This window comes from Salmo salar, chromosome 07, assembly GCF_965601325.2.
Source record: "Salmo salar chromosome 07, fSalSal1, whole genome shotgun sequence".
NCBI classification, from domain to species: domain Eukaryota; kingdom Metazoa; phylum Chordata; class Actinopteri; order Salmoniformes; family Salmonidae; genus Salmo; species Salmo salar.
The window spans coordinates 63885762-63904495 of NC_138297.1; the positions used below are offsets into that span (position 1 = coordinate 63885762).

Genomic DNA, 18734 nt, shown 5'->3' on the forward strand with positions numbered 1-18734 from the left:
ACAGATATAGGCTAGGTCAGTGCTATTTGCCTGCTGATGGTTGGCAGATATAGACTAGGTCAGGGCTATTTGCCTGCTGATGGTTGACAGATATAGGCTAGGTCAGGGCTATTTGCCTGCTGATGGTTGACAGATATAGGCTAGGTCAGGGCTATTTGCCTGCTGATGGTTGGCAGATATAGGCTAGGTCAGGGCTATTTGCCTGCTGATGGTTGGCAGATATAGGCTAGGTCAGGGCTATTTGCCTGCTGATGGTTGGCAGATATAGGCTAGGTCAGGGCTATTTGCCTGCTGGTGGTTGACAGATATAGACTAGGTCAGGGCTATTTGCCTGCTGGTGGTTGACAGATATAGGCTAGGTCAGGGCTATTTGCCTGCTGATGGTTGACAGATATAGGCTAGGTCAGGGCTATTTGCCTGCTGATGGTTGGCAGATATAGGCTAGGTCAGGGCTATTTGCCTGCTGATGGTTGGCAGATGTAGGCTAGGTCAGGGCTATTTGCCTGCTGATGGTTGGCAGATGTAGGCTAGGTCAGGGCTATTTGCCTGCTGATGGTTGACAGCTATAGGCTAGGTCAGGGCTATTTGCCTGCTGATGGTTGACAGCTATAGGCTAGGTCAGGGCTATTTGCCTGCTGTGTTTCAGGATATGGATAACAAAACATTCAGTACTCAGTGCAAATCTGTAAAAAGTTTATTCATGTTTTTATATAAAAAGTAAATACTTTTTTGAATAGGACAATAGAAGGTGAATAAAAAACTTCTAGTGTACATACAGTTCTATACGTCAAGCTACATAATCAATTATTCTATTCAAATAGACCTACACTTTAAACCTTTTCATACAAATCGAAATACTCCATGTTTTAGTTTTAAACTTCTCTGTGGTCAACTTCTCAACCCCAATACAATGCTTTTTATTCCGAATACAATACTTTTTGGGGTACTCATCTTAGGGTATCACTGTGTACTGCATGAAAATACAGTCCATATATTAGTTATATAAAAGCTATCATACTTTCAAAAATAAATACTGTACATTTCCTCCTTGAACTTGCGGCCTTTAGTTTCCATGCTGCTTAGCCTGTCTAGATGAGGATGCAATGTGATGACATAAAGCTAGGTGGCAGTATTATACAGAAAACGCTTTGGACGTACAGATGTCTGGAAACAGTTGCAGTGCCTGCAGTCAACCACTGTAATTATTCTGCAGAAAGCAAACCTATCTGACTCCATTTTGTTGCTGTTATTAGTTCAGTAGCACATGGTCCATAGTATGTTGTTTGACCGATAGCCAGACATTTACTATGACTGTGATATCATACATTTGTCTTCGGTGGAGACTTTTCCAACCTTTTTGAAGGTTTTATTAACGTAAACTCAGGTGTCTCAGACTGTCTATGAACCATGTGGTTAAACTTGACAGTGGGAGGCAGAAAGGTCAAAGGAGCAGAAAGTTAAGAAGAAAAAAGTATTTTTGATCTTTCCGGTCGTTTCCGTTCTCATGCCGCTTTCCTTTACGGAGCGTAGTTCTTTGGCCGTATCATCATTCTGACCGTCTTGAAGGCCTGCCTGTAGTTGGTGGGGTATGCTTCACTGGACATGTTGTGCCATGTTCCCCAGAAGATGCCGTTCCTCACGCCCTTGTATCTCTTGTGGTAGTATTTCCCATTGAGATTAGCTGACATGCAGGCGTCGAACCACCACCCAGAGCTGTAGTACGCGCCGCAGTTCCCTGACGGGTACATGTCGTTGTCCCTATCTGGCGTGGTGAAGAACTTCTGGTCGTGGTTGAAGTGCGTGTTCATATGCAGCGCGTTGCCGGCCGTGCCACTGTACCCGCTGATGGATAAGCGATACCTCAGGAACTCGTTGGCTACGTAGAACTGGTCGAACTTGGCATACTCCCGCACCCCTTGGAAGTCTTCCAGTTCGATGCGCAGCACCATGTCCTTGGCCTTGGTCAGGAGGTGGATGCGGTCGTTGCCCAACCAGAACTCTCCCCGGGGGTCACCAAAGCCCCTCTAGAGAGAGAGAGAGGTCAAGGGCAGGGGGAGAGAGAGAAAAAAAGGTAAAGGTCTGTGTCAGAGGAGTCAAATCTGTCCCTAATGGCACCCTATTCCCTACATAGTGCCTGGTCAAAGGTAGTGCACTATATAGGGAATAGGGTGCCATTTGGGACACAACCCCTGTTTTCCCTGATTCTCACTGGCCAGCAGGCCATTGCATGGAATGTTATTGACCACGGTCTGTCAAAGAGTTTTGTCAAATGGGTTTATTAACCTTGTACTCAGCCCAGGAGCGGTTGAAGCTGACGGTGCCATTGAGGCGCTGCTGCACCAGGGTCCAGCCGCCGCCGAACGACTCCATGTCGCAGTAGACCTCGAACGTGCCGTTCCTGGGGTCTGGCGTGACCCGGTAGATGCCGTTCCTCCTCTCCTTTAGCATGTTGTAGTCAGAACAGTCCTTGGGAGCGATGATGACTGTTGTGAGAGAGAGACAGAGAGAGACAGGGCAGGGGGAGGGAGAGAGAGGCAACGGTCAGTGTCAGAGGGGTAAAGAAAACACTGTTTCCCTCAAAGCACAAGACTCTCACAACCCAGCAGGCCATTGCATGGAATGTTACTGACTTTCAGCCCCAGAGCTGACCGAGCGAGTTGAGCCACGGCCGTCAGAGTGTTTTCATATAAGGGGAGGACAGACTTGTCAAAACGTGGGAAAGTGTAAAATGGGATTAACCAAGGCTGCTGGAGAGCCTGCCAGTCCCCACTCTGTGTTTGTGATGATAATGCATCCTGACACCCACTTTTGGAGCGTAGAGCCCCTGAGTTTTGGAAAGTGACGCCAGTCAGCTGCTCAGGATAGGAGCCTAGGAAGCATGAGAGAGGAGTTGAGTTAGCAGAGCACAGAAGAGGACAGAGCGGAGCGCAGAAGAGGACAGAGCGGAGCGCAGAGAGGACAGAGCGGAGCGCAGAGAGGACAGAGCGGAGCACAGAGAGGACAGAGCGGAGCGCAGAAGAGGACAGAGCGGAGCACAGAAGGGGACAGAGCGGAGCGCAGAAGAGGACAGAGCGGAGCACAGAAGAGGACAGAACAGAGCCAGAAGAGGGCAGAGCAGAGTACAGAAGAGCAGGCTGTTTGTGCGTGTGTGTGTGTGTGTGTGTGTGTGTACGCGTGTATGTGAGTGTGTGTGTGTCTCTGTATCTCCCCCCTGTGGGCAGTACTCCTATCAAAGTCTGCCCATATGTGATAGTAATAGTGGTTCTCAGAATCTGGGGGCCAGGCTGTGACTGACCCAAATATAACAGTCCGTCAGACAGATGGACAGACAGCCATGCAGACTGATAAAGGGGATTGACAGCAACAGAAGAGCAGCTGTATTATCAAGGAAGTATGCAGAGACATAAAACCCTCATCTGGAAGTAACATCCTCCCAATGAAAAGCTTGTGCATTCTCACATTACAGGCAAACAGTTCCTTTAATTCCTACAGAAAAAGGCTTGGGACATTAAAGGAAGCTTAAAAGTGTTTATAAATGAATAGAGAACATGATTCAGTTAAATGATCCAAAGGTAGACTCCCTCGATGTATGTCCGCAAACACCTTCAAATCCAATCAGAGATAGAAAGCACACTGTTTAGTTTAACTGTGAATTGGGGCTTAATGATCCGTTACAGAGCTGAGATTGAGAGATGTCTGACTGCTGACATTCTGTTGTCGTTGAGCCGACAGTAGAGTTTCCCATATCAAGATAGAAACATGGCCAGTAGAAAGAAGGCTGTGTCAACAACAGAACACACAAGCACTACTGCACTTTGATACTGGATGCTCCCGACTCTGGAAACACTTTATATTGCCTGTTTCTCCATAATCTTTACATGAATCACTTTTGACATTATCTTGTCAAGCTATCCAGAGTAATTTGCAGAGCTCTTATACAAAACATGACATATTAATCTAAGACAAGTACTTCTACATAGTGTTCTGATCTCACCATGACCAACTGTCGGAAGGCAACACATTGCATCATCCAGTTGGCAAGTGTAATAAAGGAGTTATTACACTGAAATGATCGCACGTTAACACTGTCCCAATGTTCACACTGAAATGACCGCACGTTAACACTGTCCCAATGTTCACACTGAAATGACCGCACGTTAACACTGTCCCAATGTTCACACTGAAATGACCGCACGTTAACACTATCCCAATGTTCACACTGAAATGACCGCACGTTAACACTGTCCCAATGTTTACACTGAAATGACCGCACGTTAACACTGTCCCAATGTTCACACTGAAATGACCGCACATTAACACTGTCCCAATGTTCATACTGAAATGACCGCACGTTAACACTGTCCCAATGTTCACACTGAAATGACCGCACGTTAACACTGTCCCAATGTTCACACTGAAATGACCGCACGTTAACACTGTCCCAATGTTCACACTGAAATGACCGCACGTTAACACTGTCCCAATGTTTACACTGAAATGACCGCACGTTAACACTGTCCCAATGTTCACACTGAAATGACCGCACATTAACACTGTCCCAATGTTCATACTGAAATGACCGCACGTTAACACTGTCCCAATGTTCACACTGAAATGACCGCACGTAACACTGTCCCAATGTTCATACTGAAATGACCGCACGTTAACACTGTCCCAATGTTCACACTGAAATGACCGCACGTTAACACTGTCCCAATGTTCACACTGAAATGACCGCACGTTAACACTGTCCCAATGTTCACACTGAAATGACCGCACGTTAACACTGTCCCAATGTTCACACTGAAATGACCGCACGTTAACACTGTCCCAATGTTTACACTGAAATGACCGCACGTTAACACTGTCCCAATGTTCACACTGAAATGACCGCACGTTAACACTGTCCCAATGTTCATACTGAAATGACCGCACGTTAACACTGTCCCAATGTTCACACTGAAATGACCGCACGTTAACACTGTCCCAATGTTCACACTGAAATGACCGCACGTTAACACTGTCCCAATGTTCACACTGAAATGACCGCACGTTAACACTGTCCCAATGTTTACACTGAAATGACCGCACGTTAACACTGTCCCAATGTTCACACTGAAATGACCGCACATTAACACTGTCCCAATGTTCACACTGAAATGACCGCACATTAACACTGTCCCAATGTTCATACTGAAATGACTGCACATTAACACTGTCCCAATGTTCATACTGAAATGACCGCACGTTAACACTGTCCCAAATACACTGGCTGGAGAAATCACACTGCTGTCGGGAGTCGATCCATTTCAAAAGGACCTCACATGTGTTTTTCAGATAATAGCCAATGGAGGAGATGGTTGTGACATGCTTTAGGAATGGTTCCAAATCCATTTGGATGGATGGAAATATGTTTTATGATTACTACTGAAATATGTCCCCTGGAGTTACCTCTAGATGGAAATGGAACTTTGATAAGACTAGTTTGCATTCCATTGATCATTGGACATGGGGTTTTCAGTTCAGATCTCCAGAATGAAGTACCTTACAGTGGTCTACAGTATTGAAACTGACAGGAAAATTATTAGTTTCAAATTGGTTCCTATTAAGCCCATATGAAAATATGCATATCTCTTTCCATCGGAAGGACCACTGAAAATATCAGAATATCTCACACTCAAAATATCAGACTATCCCAATGAGTTTTGAAAGATAAAGTGTGAGGAAATAATGTAATTCCCTTGTACAGTAGCAGTGTTAGTTTAGGACCATGCATAAATAAAGGGTGATGATCTGGAGTTAAACCTGCGATTCTCCTTTTGATACGGCAGAGTACTCACGCTCAGTACAGAGGGCTGGCATACTGTACAATACTGCATGCAGTGCATGAAAGCCTGGTTTTATAATAAGTCTGTCTGACTGAAGCTTAGAGGAGAACAATAGGTTAGCAATAACAAGAGACTAGAGGAGCTTCTATAAGAGAACAGAGGGGCTATTTTCAATAACACTTACACTGAGGGGAGTTCTGCAGTTTACAGAATAATGATAGTTTAGTAATAACAGAGGGTTTTGTAAACCAGTTAAAGGTTATACAGAATTTTACTGTCAAATACTCAATAACCTGTTTGGTTAATTAAATAAAGAGAATAAGTAAATAGACGTACACTGAGGAGAGGGCTGGACGGCACACTGGTGGTTACAGTTGTTGCTGAGCTTGTTGATCACTCCAGTGATGTTCTCCACCTTGCTGTCCACGATGGCCTCCACGTTCCTCATGTTGATGAGGCTTAGTTCCTCTAGACGGCCCTGCAGAGCCGTGATCTGGCCCCGTGCGTTACGCAGGCTGCTGGACATCTTGTTCATCTTCACCTGCATCTCAAACACAGAACCGCCGGTTGAGCCAGTGCCTTTGCCTTTGCCAGAACCGGTGCTAGTGCCAATGCCATCCCCATCAGGTCCTGTGTTGGTTCCCCCGTCTCCTCGTTCCTCCTTACTGGTGCTAGACTGTATTTCCAGAAACCCTGGTCCCATCCCCGTACCGGGACCCCCTGCTGCCTCCCCGCTGTCCCTCTGCAGGCTCTGGTCAGCCTGCTGCCGGCACTCCAGACAGTCCCTCTTCAGCCGGTTCACCGTCTCCTTCAGGCTCTGCAGCTCCTTCATGGTCTTCTCCAGCATCCTGAACTGCTTGGGCAGCTGGATGGTCAGTGGAGGCAGGGTGATCTGGTAGGGGCAGTCGTCCTCTTCTCCACACTGGCCAGAAGGCTTCATCCTCACAGGGCAGCCCCCTGAAACCCCTCCTGTAGCAGGCTTATCCTGGACCTTATCCCATCTCTGGTCTCCGTCTCCTGGGTCTGCTGCGGAGCTCCATGGGACTGCCAGCAGAAGAGTGGTGAAGGCCACAACACACAGCACGACCAACCTCATGGTGTGTGTTTGACTGAGTGTGTGTGTGTGTGTGTGTGAGTGAGTGTGTGTTTCTCAGCTACGCAGTCAGAGAGAGTGAGAGCAGCATGAGAGAGCAGCCTGCAGGAGAGTGAGCGCAGGAGACTGCCTCCTGCCTGAGATAGTTGTGTCATTAATATCAGGGGAGAGAGAGAGAGAGGGAGGGGTGGGTGGGAGGGGCTGTGTTGTGTAATTCCACCACTCCATACCAGCAGCAAAGTCAACCATTTAAAGAGAGAGTAGGAAGGCAGAGTTCTGACTGAGCTGCAGTCCTTTTAAAAGTCAGCCCATTTCCCTGAACAAACAAGTGAGTCAGTACAAAGGAATTAAGATACTCTCCTGTAGGTTTTCCCCATCTTGTTGTTTTGCTGTTTTGTGTTCTTGCATATTTAGCCTGAACTAGGACACTAAGCCCTTTATGAAGTGGTAGAAGTGGTCGGTTTGAGGGCCTTAGAGGGATGATACTGTCACGCCCTGACCATAGAGAGCCGTCAGGGTTCTCTATGGTGTTTTAGGTCAGGGCGTGACAAGGGGGGTTATCTAGTATTTTGTATTTCTATGTTTGTTGGTGAGTATGGTTCCCAATTAGAGGCAGCTGTTTATCGTTGTCTCTAATTGGGGATCATACTTAAGTTGTCATTTGTTCCCACCTACTTTGTGGGATATTGTTTTGTGCATGTGCATGTTGCACCACTGATGTCACGTTTCCTTCTTGGTTTATTGTTTTTTTGGAAGTTTCACTGCAAATAAAGATGTGGAACTCTCATCACGCTGCGCCTTGGTCCGTCCATTATCACCACCGTGACAGAATATCCCACCATTCAAGGACCAAGCAGCGTGCTCGGGAGGATAAAGTGAGTTGGACCTGGGAGGAAATCCGGGGAGGATGCGAGTCCCTTCCTTGGAGAGAATCGCAGAAAGATCAGGAAGGACAGTGACGACGCCGGGGACCACGGCCACACGGTCGCTCAGTTGGGGACTACGGTCCCGTGGTGGCTCAGTTGGTAGAGCATAGTGTTTGCAACGCCAGGGTTGTGGGTTCGATTCCCACGGGGGACCGTTACGGAGAAAAAAATGTATGAAATGTATGCACTGCTAAATGACTAAAATGTAAATGTACATTTCTTTGGGGGGGCACATGGGGTGGTCGACTGAGCAGCGGGGAGTGCCAGAGCCTGTTTGGGAGTCGGAGGAGGAATTCAAGGAAAGAGAAAGAGGTGGTAGCGAGGAGTATGCTGCAGCGCAGGCGTGCTGAAGAGCGTGACACCAGTCTGGTGCCATCTGCGCCGGCTCCACGCACCAGGCCTCCAGTGAGCATTCGCAGCCCAGTACGTCCTGTGCCGGTTCCTCGCACTCGCCCTGAAGAGCGGGTCATCAGTCCAGTGCTGTCTTTGCCAGCTCCCCGCACTCGTCCTGAAGAGCCAGAGACTGCCAGGGAGGTGATGGAAAAGTTGGGAGAGAGGTGTTGTCCAGGTGTGTTCTGCACAACATTCGACCTGAAGAGCCTGTCAGCAGTCTGGTGAGTCCTGTGCCGGCTCCCCGCACTCGCCCTGAAATACGTGTCATCAGTCCGGTGCCACCTGTGCCGGCTCCATGCATCAGGCCTCCAGTGCGCCTCCCCAGTCCGGTGCGTCCTGTGCCGGCTCCCTGCACTCACCCTGAAGAGCGTGTCATCAGTCCGGTGCCACCTGTGCCGGCTCCACGCACCAGGCCTCCAGTGACGGTTCACAGTCCGGAGCCTCCAGTGACGGTTCACAGTCCGGAGCCTCCAGTGACGGTCATCGGCCCGGAGCTTCCAGTGACGGTCCACGGCCCGGAGCTTCCTGCGCCGGTGCCATGGCAGGAGCCTTCCTCTGTGCCGGTGCCCAGTCCAGGCCCGGCGTCCAGTCCCGCTCCATGGCAGGAGCCTTCCTCTGCGCCGGTGCCCAGTCCCGTTCCAAGGCCGGAGCCTGCCGGTGCCCAGTCCAGGCACGGCGTCCAACCCAGTTCCATGGCCGGAGCCCTCCTCTGCACCGGTGCCCAGTCCAGGCACGGCATCCAGTACCGCTCCAAGGCCGGAGCCTTCCTCTGCGCCGGTGCCCAGTCCAGGCACGGCGTCCAACCCAGCTCCATGGCCGGAGCCCTCCTCTGTGCCGATGCCCAGTCCAGGCACGGCATTCAGCCCAGCGCCATGGCCGGATCCGGGGTCTGATCCGCACCGGAGCTGCCACCGACACTAGTCACCCCCCCTACCCTCCCCATTTGGTTTCAGGTTTTGCGGCCGGAGTCCACACCTTTGGGGGGGGGGTACTGTCACGCCCTGACCATAGAGAGCCCTTGGTTCTCTATGTTGTTGTAGGTCAGGGCGTGACTAGGGAGTGTTCTAGTCGATTTATTTCTATGTTTGGGATTGAGTATGGTTCCCAATTAGAGGCAGCTGATGATCGTTGTCTCTAATTGGGGATCATACTTAAGGTGTCCCTGTTCCACCTGCTTTTGTGGGATATTGTTTTGTGTGAGTGCATTCAGCACCACGTAGTTCACGTTCGTTGTATGTTTATTGTTTTTTGTTTAAGTCTTCACTGCAAATAAAGATGTGGAACTCAACACACGCTGCGCCTTGGTCCGTCCGTTATCACGACCGTGGCAGATACTAGATCACCTGAACAGAGAGAAAGGCTATGGTCCTGCAGTGCACTTGTTTTATCTCCAAGCTCCAATCTCAGTGTTACTGTGGATCAACGGCAATGTTTCTCTTTCCTTCTTAACTCTGGTCTCGTTGCCATGCCAGTTTTAGATTCAATGTATGAATATGACATCACCACAACTCTAATGTCTGAGAAAGGCTCGTTTGTATACAGAGCATCTTCTCTCTGCCACGACGAGTTGTTCGCTTTTCCTACTGACAGATTCAGTTTGTGGTGGGTTGTGGGATTCCTGTAAAGTGGGCTATAGCTTTTCACAAGCCGGAAGTCATTCACGCTATATTATTCCACAGTAGGGTGTTTCATTCAGGATTATTCATATTGAAAGTGATGCAATATTTGCAATTCAAACCCTCTATTGAAACTCACGTTATACACCTTAGTTTTGGGTCAAAGGTGAGATGACAGTAGAGCCGTGAAAGATAAACATAACAGCTCAAATCCTGTAGCAGGCTGAAACTGGCAGTGTCACAGGGCTCTGTGTGGTGGCGGTCATGGGTCAACGTCAGCCATCTGGTGATCAGGAAGTATTGTCCCTCTGAGCCAGACGGGCTACACATTAACGAGTCCTCCTCACCTGCAGGAAAAGCACTTGACTTTACGAATAAAGTGACTGTTATTGTTATTTCTACGATATCTATGGAATAGTCTACTGACTCATCCTTATGAATATTGTAACTGTCTGGAACTCTAAATAGCTGATAGGGTAACTGTTTTGTTGAGAATTGAAACTTTTCAACTATCCATTCCTCTAAGTGGCTCCCAGCCACTGAACAAGAAACTGTCTTTAATTTTTACAGAGGAATTGAAAACCATAGACCTTAAAATTGACCTATTCCATGTTGGTTGAGCAGAACGGACAGAGTTACAGTATCAACCAGGCCTGGATCTCATCTCTAACAGACAGAACTGTCAGGGTTACAGTACCAATCAGGCCTGGATCTCATCTCTAACAGACAGAACTGTCAGGGTTACAGTACCAATCAGGCCTGGATCTCATCTCTAACAGACAGAACTGTCAGGGTTACAGTACCAACCAGGCCTGGTTCTCATCTCTAACAGACAGAACGGACAGAGTTACAGTACCAACCAGGCCTGGTTCTCATCTCTAACAGACAGAACTGTCAGGGTTACAGTACCAACCAGGCCTGGATCTCATCTCTAACAGACAGAACTGTCAGGGTTACAGTACCAACCAGGCCTGGTTCTCATCTCTAACAGACAGAACGGACAGAGTTACAGTACCAATCTATACCTGTAGTCCTATGTGTGTCTATACCTGTAGTCCTATGTGTGTCTCTATACCTGTAGTCCTATGTGTCTCTATACCTGTAGTCCTATGTGTCTCTATACCTGTAGTCCTATGTGTGTCTCTATACCTGTAGTCCTATGTGTGTCTCTATACCTGTAGTCCTATGTGTCTCTATACCTGTAGTCCTGTGTGTCTCTATACCTGTAGTCCTATGTGTCTGTCTATACCTGTAGTCCTATGTGTGTCTCTATACCTGTAGTCCTATGTGTCTGTCTATACCTGTAGTCCTATGTGTGTCTCTATACCTGTAGTCCTATGTGTCTCTATACCTGTAATCCTATGTGTCTCTATACCTGTAGTCCTATGTGTGTCTCTATACCTGTAGTCCTATGTGTCTGTCTATACCTGTAGTCCTATGTGTGTCTATACCTGTAATCCTATGTGTGTCTCTATACCTGTAGTCCTATGTGTGTCTCTATACCTGTAGTCCTATGTGTCTCTATACCTGTAGTCCTATGTGTCTCTATACCTGTAGTCCTGTGTGTCTCTATACCTGTAGTCCTGTGTGTCTCTATACCTGTAATCCTATGTGTGTCTCTATACCTGTAATCCTATGTGTGTCTCTATACCTGTAGTCCTATGTGTCTCTATACCTGTAGTCCTATGTGTCTCTATACCTGTAGTCCTGTGTGTCTCTATACCTGTAGTCCTGTGTGTCTCTATACCTGTAATCCTATGTGTCTCTATACCTGTAGTCCTATGTGTCTCTATACCTGTAGTCCTATGTGTGTCTCTATACCTGTAGTCCTATGTGTCTCTATACCTGTAGTCCTATGTGTGTCTCTATACCTGTAGTCCTATGTGTCTCTATACCTGTAGTCCTATGTGTGTCTCTATACCTGTAGTCCTATGTGTCTCTATACCTGTAGTCCTGTGTGTGTCTCTATACCTGTAGTCCTATGTGTGTCTATACCTGTAATCCTATGTGTCTCTATACCTGTAGTCCTGTGTGTGTCTCTATACCTGTAGTCCTATGTGTGTCTCTATACCTGTAATCCTATGTGTCTATATACCTGTAGTCCTATGTGTGTCTATACCTGTAGTCCTATGTGTGTCTCTATACCTGTAGTCCTGTGTGTCTCTATACCTGTAGTCCTATGTGTGTCTCTATACCTGTAGTCCTGTGTGTCTCTATACCTGTAGTCCTATGTGTCTCTATACCTGTAGTCCTATGTGTCTCTATACCTGTAGTCCTATGTGTCTCTATACCTGTAGTCCTATGTGTGTCTCTATACCTGTAGTCCTATGTGTCTCTCTATACCTGTAGTCCTATGTGTGTCTATACCTGTAGTCCTATGTGTCTCTATACCTGTAGTCCTATGTGTCTCTATACCTGTAGTCCTATGTGTGTCTCTATACCTGTAGTCCTATGTGTCTCTCTATACCTGTAGTCCTATGTGTCTCTATACCTGTAGTCCTATGTGTGTCTCTATACCTGTAGTCCTGTGTGTCTCTATACCTGTAATCCTATATGTGTCTCTATACCTGTAGTCCTATGTGTCTCTATACCTGTAGTCCTATGTGTGTCTCTATACCTGTAGTCCTATGTGTGTCTCTATAGCTGTAGTCCTATGTGTGTCTCTATACCTGTAGTCCTATGTGTGTCTCTATACCTGTAGTCCTATGTGTCTCTATACCTGTAGTCCTGTGTGTGTCTCTATACCTGTAGTCCTGTGTGTGTCTCTATACCTGTAATCCTATGTGTCTCTATACCTGTAGTCCTATGTGTGTCTATACCTGTAGTCCTGTGTGTGTCTCTATACCTGTAGTCCTGTGTGTGTCTCTATACCTGTAATCCTATGTGTGTCTCTATACCTGTAGTCCTATGTGTGTCTATACCTGTAGTCCTATGTGTCTCTATACCTGTAGTCCTATGTGTGTCTATACCTGTAGTCCTATGTGTGTCTCTATACCTGTAGTCCTATGTGTGTCTCTATACCTGTAGTCCTATGTGTCTCTATACCTGTAGTCCTATGTGTCTCTATACCTGTAATCCTATGTGTCTCTATACCTGTAGTCCTGTGTGTGTCTCTATACCTGTAATCCTATGTGTCTCTATACCTGTAGTCCTATGTGTGTCTCTATACCTGTAGTCCTATGTGTCTCTATACCTGTAGTCCTATGTGTCTCTATACCTGTAGTCCTATGTGTGTCTTTATACCTGTAGTCCTATGTGTGTCTCTATACCTGTAGTCCTATATGTGTCTCTATACCTGTAATCCTATGTGTCTCTATACCTGTAGTCCTGTGTGTGTCTCTATACCTGTAGTCCTGTGTGTGTCTCTATACCTGTAGTCCTATGTGTCTCTATACCTGTAGTCCTATGTGTGTCTTTATACCTGTAGTCCTATGTGTGTCTCTATACCTGTAATCCTATGTGTCTCTATACCTGTAGTCCTATGTGTCTCTATACCTGTAGTCCTATGTGTCTCTATACCTGTAGTCCTATGTGTGTCTCTATACCTGTAGTCCTATATGTGTCTCTATACCTGTAGTCCTATGTGTGTCTCTATACCTGTAGTCCTATGTGTGTCTCTATACCTGTAGTCCTATGTGTCTCTATACCTGTAGTCCTATGTGTCTCTATACCTGTAATCCTATGTGTCTCTATACCTGTAGTCCTATGTGTGTCTCTATACCTGTAGTCCTATGTGTCTCTATACCTGTAGTCCTATGTGTCTCTATACCTGTAGTCCTGTGTGTCTCTATACCTGTAGTCCTGTGTGTCTCTATACCTGTAATCCTATGTGTGTCTCTATACCTGTAATCCTATGTGTGTCTCTATACCTGTAGTCCTATGTGTCTCTATACCTGTAGTCCTATGTGTCTCTATACCTGTAGTCCTGTGTGTCTCTATACCTGTAGTCCTGTGTGTCTCTATACCTGTAATCCTATGTGTCTCTATACCTGTAGTCCTATGTGTCTCTATACCTGTAGTCCTATGTGTGTCTCTATACCTGTAGTCCTATGTGTCTCTATACCTGTAGTCCTATGTGTGTCTCTATACCTGTAGTCCTATGTGTCTCTATACCTGTAGTCCTATGTGTGTCTCTATACCTGTAGTCCTATGTGTCTCTATACCTGTAGTCCTGTGTGTGTCTCTATACCTGTAGTCCTATGTGTGTCTATACCTGTAATCCTATGTGTCTCTATACCTGTAGTCCTGTGTGTGTCTCTATACCTGTAGTCCTATGTGTGTCTCTATACCTGTAATCCTATGTGTCTATATACCTGTAGTCCTATGTGTGTCTATACCTGTAGTCCTATGTGTGTCTCTATACCTGTAGTCCTGTGTGTCTCTATACCTGTAGTCCTATGTGTGTCTCTATACCTGTAGTCCTGTGTGTCTCTATACCTGTAGTCCTATGTGTCTCTATACCTGTAGTCCTATGTGTCTCTATACCTGTAGTCCTATGTGTCTCTATACCTGTAGTCCTATGTGTGTCTCTATACCTGTAGTCCTATGTGTCTCTCTATACCTGTAGTCCTATGTGTGTCTATACCTGTAGTCCTATGTGTCTCTATACCTGTAGTCCTATGTGTCTCTATACCTGTAGTCCTATGTGTGTCTCTATACCTGTAGTCCTATGTGTCTCTCTATACCTGTAGTCCTATGTGTCTCTATACCTGTAGTCCTATGTGTGTCTCTATACCTGTAGTCCTGTGTGTCTCTATACCTGTAATCCTATATGTGTCTCTATACCTGTAGTCCTATGTGTCTCTATACCTGTAGTCCTATGTGTGTCTCTATACCTGTAGTCCTATGTGTGTCTCTATAGCTGTAGTCCTATGTGTGTCTCTATACCTGTAGTCCTATGTGTGTCTCTATACCTGTAGTCCTATGTGTCTCTATACCTGTAGTCCTGTGTGTGTCTCTATACCTGTAGTCCTGTGTGTGTCTCTATACCTGTAATCCTATGTGTCTCTATACCTGTAGTCCTATGTGTGTCTATACCTGTAGTCCTGTGTGTGTCTCTATACCTGTAGTCCTGTGTGTGTCTCTATACCTGTAATCCTATGTGTGTCTCTATACCTGTAGTCCTATGTGTGTCTATACCTGTAGTCCTATGTGTCTCTATACCTGTAGTCCTATGTGTGTCTATACCTGTAGTCCTATGTGTGTCTCTATACCTGTAGTCCTATGTGTGTCTCTATACCTGTAGTCCTATGTGTCTCTATACCTGTAGTCCTATGTGTCTCTATACCTGTAATCCTATGTGTCTCTATACCTGTAGTCCTGTGTGTGTCTCTATACCTGTAATCCTATGTGTCTCTATACCTGTAGTCCTATGTGTGTCTCTATACCTGTAGTCCTATGTGTCTCTATACCTGTAGTCCTATGTGTCTCTATACCTGTAGTCCTATGTGTGTCTTTATACCTGTAGTCCTATGTGTGTCTCTATACCTGTAGTCCTATATGTGTCTCTATACCTGTAATCCTATGTGTCTCTATACCTGTAGTCCTGTGTGTGTCTCTATACCTGTAGTCCTGTGTGTGTCTCTATACCTGTAGTCCTATGTGTCTCTATACCTGTAGTCCTATGTGTGTCTTTATACCTGTAGTCCTATGTGTGTCTCTATACCTGTAATCCTATGTGTCTCTATACCTGTAGTCCTATGTGTCTCTATACCTGTAGTCCTATGTGTCTCTATACCTGTAGTCCTATGTGTGTCTCTATACCTGTAGTCCTATATGTGTCTCTATACCTGTAGTCCTATGTGTGTCTCTATACCTGTAGTCCTATGTGTGTCTCTATACCTGTAGTCCTATGTGTCTCTATACCTGTAGTCCTATGTGTCTCTATACCTGTAATCCTATGTGTCTCTATACCTGTAGTCCTATGTGTGTCTCTATACCTGTAATCCTATGTGTCTCTATACCTGTAGTCCTGTGTGTCTCTATACCTGTAGTCCTATGTGTCTCTATACCTGTAGTCCTATGTGTCTCTATACCTGTAATCCTATGTGTCTCTATACCTGTAGTCCTATGTGTGTCTCTATACCTGTAATCCTATGTGTCTCTATACCTGTAGTCCTATGTGTCTCTATACCTGTAGTCCTATATGTGTCTCTATACCTGTAGTCCTGTGTGTCTCTATACCTGTAGTCCTGTGTGTGTCTCTATACCTGTAATCCTATGTGTCTCTATACCTGTAATCCTATGTGTCTCTATACCTGTAGTCCTATGTGTCTCTATACCTGTAGTCCTATGTGTCTCTATACCTGTAGTCCTATGTGTCTCTATACCTGTAGTCCTATGTGTCTCTCTATACCTGTATGACTCATTAACCTCTTGATGCAGGGTGTGCAACCAGCCCCAGGTAAATAATACATTATTCTATTCCTTCGTTATTCTCCATTTTCCTTTTAAGACATGGGGTTTCCAGTAAACTTGCAGCACTCTGATAAACTGTGAAGAGATGAATCCAAAGTATCAGTTATTTTATGCCAGCTGTAGCTCCCCGGTGAGATGAAGTCATTATAACAGATCACAGTGTGGGAGTTCACTCTGATCTGAGACAATCACCTAAAACATCAGTGATGCACACACGTGTTGGCAGCTTGATGTGTCTTTCATCATTCCAACCATCACAGCCTGGCTCCGTGAAGATCAGCTGGATAAAGATACTTCAAGACTGGAAGAGTTTTCTCGCTGAATAGCAACTGAATTGCGTTTACGGATATGGATTTCTGTTTTTGTTCCTTTGTAGTTGAAGCAAACCCAGATGTTCTGTAGCATTGGCACGGTGATAAACACTATAGAGAGGTGGGGGGGGGGGGGTGTAAACAACAGACTGGTTTACAGCCACTGGAACCATCTAATCTGTGTGGTTGAGCTTTTATTTGACATGTGCAAGGAGAGCTAATCGCTCTGTGGTCAGATGGAGAGACATGGATGGCTTCCCAGATGCTGATTCTGGTCCAAGGCTTTAGGCAGATGATTATTGAAAGAAGGATTTTGTTCTCTTGTAGCTGTTCTCTACTGGGAAGATCAGCGGGACCAAAGCAGCGAAGCTCAAAGCCAGTTTCAGCCTGCTCCATGACACCTTGAAAAGGTAAGTGATCTCATCTCTCCCTGTCCATAGACACTCCTTACATGTTTACATGGATAACACAAGCCACTCTGTATGAGGACTGGACTGGACCTGTGCCATATTATTGACCCATCAGTACCTGTTTAAAATGACCCATCAGTACCTGTTTAAAATGACCCATCAGTACCTGTTTAAAATGACCCATCAGTACCTGTTTAAAATGACCCATCAGTACCTGTATACACTGAGTATACAAAACATTATGAACATGATATTGTTTCCATGACATAGACTGACCAGGTGAATCCAGGTGAAAGCTATGATCCCTTATTGATGTCACCTGTTAAATCCACTTCAATCAGTGTAGATGAAGGGAAGGAGACAGGTTAAAGCAGGATTTCTAAGCCTTGAGACAATTGAGACATGGATTGTGTGTGTGCCATTCAGAGGGTGAATGGACAAGACAAAATATTGAAGTGCCTTTGAACAGGATCTGGTAGTAGGTGCCAGGCACACTGGTTTGTGTCAAGAACTGCAAGGCTGCTGGGTTTTTCACCCTCAACAGTTTCCTGTGTATATCAATATTGGTCGACCACCCAAAGGACATCCAGCCAACTTGACAGAACTGTAAGAAGCATTGGAGTCCACATGGGCCAGCATCCCTGTGGAACACTTGACACCATGTACAGTCCATGCCCCGACACATTGAGGCTGTTCTGAGGGCAAAAGGGGGTGTAACTCAATATTGGGAAGGTGATCTTATTGTTTCGTAGACTCAGTGTATAACTACCCTCGGACACCCAGTTGAGGTGAAAGTCTGTGACAGAGGCCAGTCCCTACCAGCATCTGTGTCTTTGTACCACTAGGACCTGTGTGATTCCCCTCCTACCTGAGGGTGATGAGCTGAGTCAGCTGACCACATCTCTGCCCTGTCATATGACCCATCAGTACCTGTGTCTGTCTGTGACTCTCATCTCCCCACCCCAGCTCTCAGCAGTCACAGATCTGGCTGTGTCTGTCTGTGACTCTCATCTCCCCACCCCAGCTCTCAGCGTCAGAAATCTGGCTGTGTCTGTCTGTGACTCCCATCTCCCCACCCCAGCTCTCAGCAGTCAGAGATCTGGCTGTGTCCTGTGTCTGTCTGTGACTCCCATCTCCCCACCCCAGCTCTCAGCAGTCAGAGATCCAGCTGTGTCCTGTGTCTGTCTGTGACTCCCATCTCCCCACCCCAGCTCTCAGCAGTCAGAGATCCAGCTGCTGCAGGAGGCCAAGCGGTTCAGAGCAGAGCTGGAGCGCCAGCAGAAAGAGCTGGAGAAGGCTGAGCAGTTCCCTGAGGGGCCAGACACAGAGGTCAGCCGCATGAGACAGCAGCTCCTCAAGTTCCACAACGACCTGCGACAGGCAGAGGAGAGGGACTACCAGATGAACTACCAGCTAGAGTGGTGAGGACACACACACTGACTAGAGCCTAGCGTAGAGAGAGAGATATAGTCTGTCTGTCTGTCTGTCTGTCTGTCTGTCTGTCTGTCTGTCGTCTGTCCGTCCGTCCGTCCGTCCGTCCGTCCGTCCGTCCGTCCGTCCGTCCGTCCGTCCGTCCGTCCGTCCGTGCCGTGCCGTCCGTCCGTGCGTGCGTGCGTGCGTGTGTGTGTCTCTATGTACTTGTCTGTCTGTCTGTGTCTGTCTCTGTCTGAGGTTAAGGGTAGGCCCAGCTCTTGAGCCATTTGTTTAGTCCTGTCAGTCCTGGAAGTGGTATGTGCGGCA

General features: G+C 46.6%; 2 protein-coding genes across 2 annotated transcripts in view; one reads left to right on the forward strand and one right to left on the reverse strand.

The window, feature by feature from the left end:
- The window catches only part of LOC106577472 (coiled-coil domain-containing protein 146), an 88155-nt gene that overhangs the window by 12787 nt on the left and 56634 nt on the right, over positions 1–18734 (forward strand). Inside the window, exons 3-4 of the mRNA XM_082977899.1 lie at positions 16912–16994; positions 18206–18415. Coding sequence (XP_082834025.1) covers positions 16912–16994; positions 18206–18415 — 293 coding nt within the window. The remainder of the gene's footprint in view (positions 1–16911; positions 16995–18205; positions 18416–18734) is intronic.
- Positions 680–7048, reverse strand: LOC123743818 (fibroleukin). Its single transcript, XM_082977898.1, has 3 exons — positions 6165–7048; positions 2284–2483; positions 680–2024 (listed from the first exon to the last, which is right to left on the reverse strand). Exons 1-3 carry the CDS (start codon positions 6922–6924, stop codon positions 1518–1520), a joined length of 1467 nt encoding a protein of 488 aa, XP_082834024.1. The 5' UTR covers positions 6925–7048; the 3' UTR covers positions 680–1517.

Excerpts from the sequence above, each read along its gene's own strand:
- LOC123743818 (XM_082977898.1), bottom strand. The coding sequence starts at position 6,924 with ATGAGGTTGGTCGTGCTGTGTGTTGTGGCCTTCACCACTCTTCTGCTG. Across the intron at positions 2,484-6,164 it reads CGTCCAGCCCTCTCCTCAGT|TCATCATCGCTCCCAAGGAC; the intron begins GTACGTCTATTT and ends CTCTCACAACAG. Across the intron at positions 2,025-2,283 it reads GCTCCTGGGCTGAGTACAAG|AGGGGCTTTGGTGACCCCCG; the intron begins GTTAATAAACCC and ends CTCTCTCTCTAG.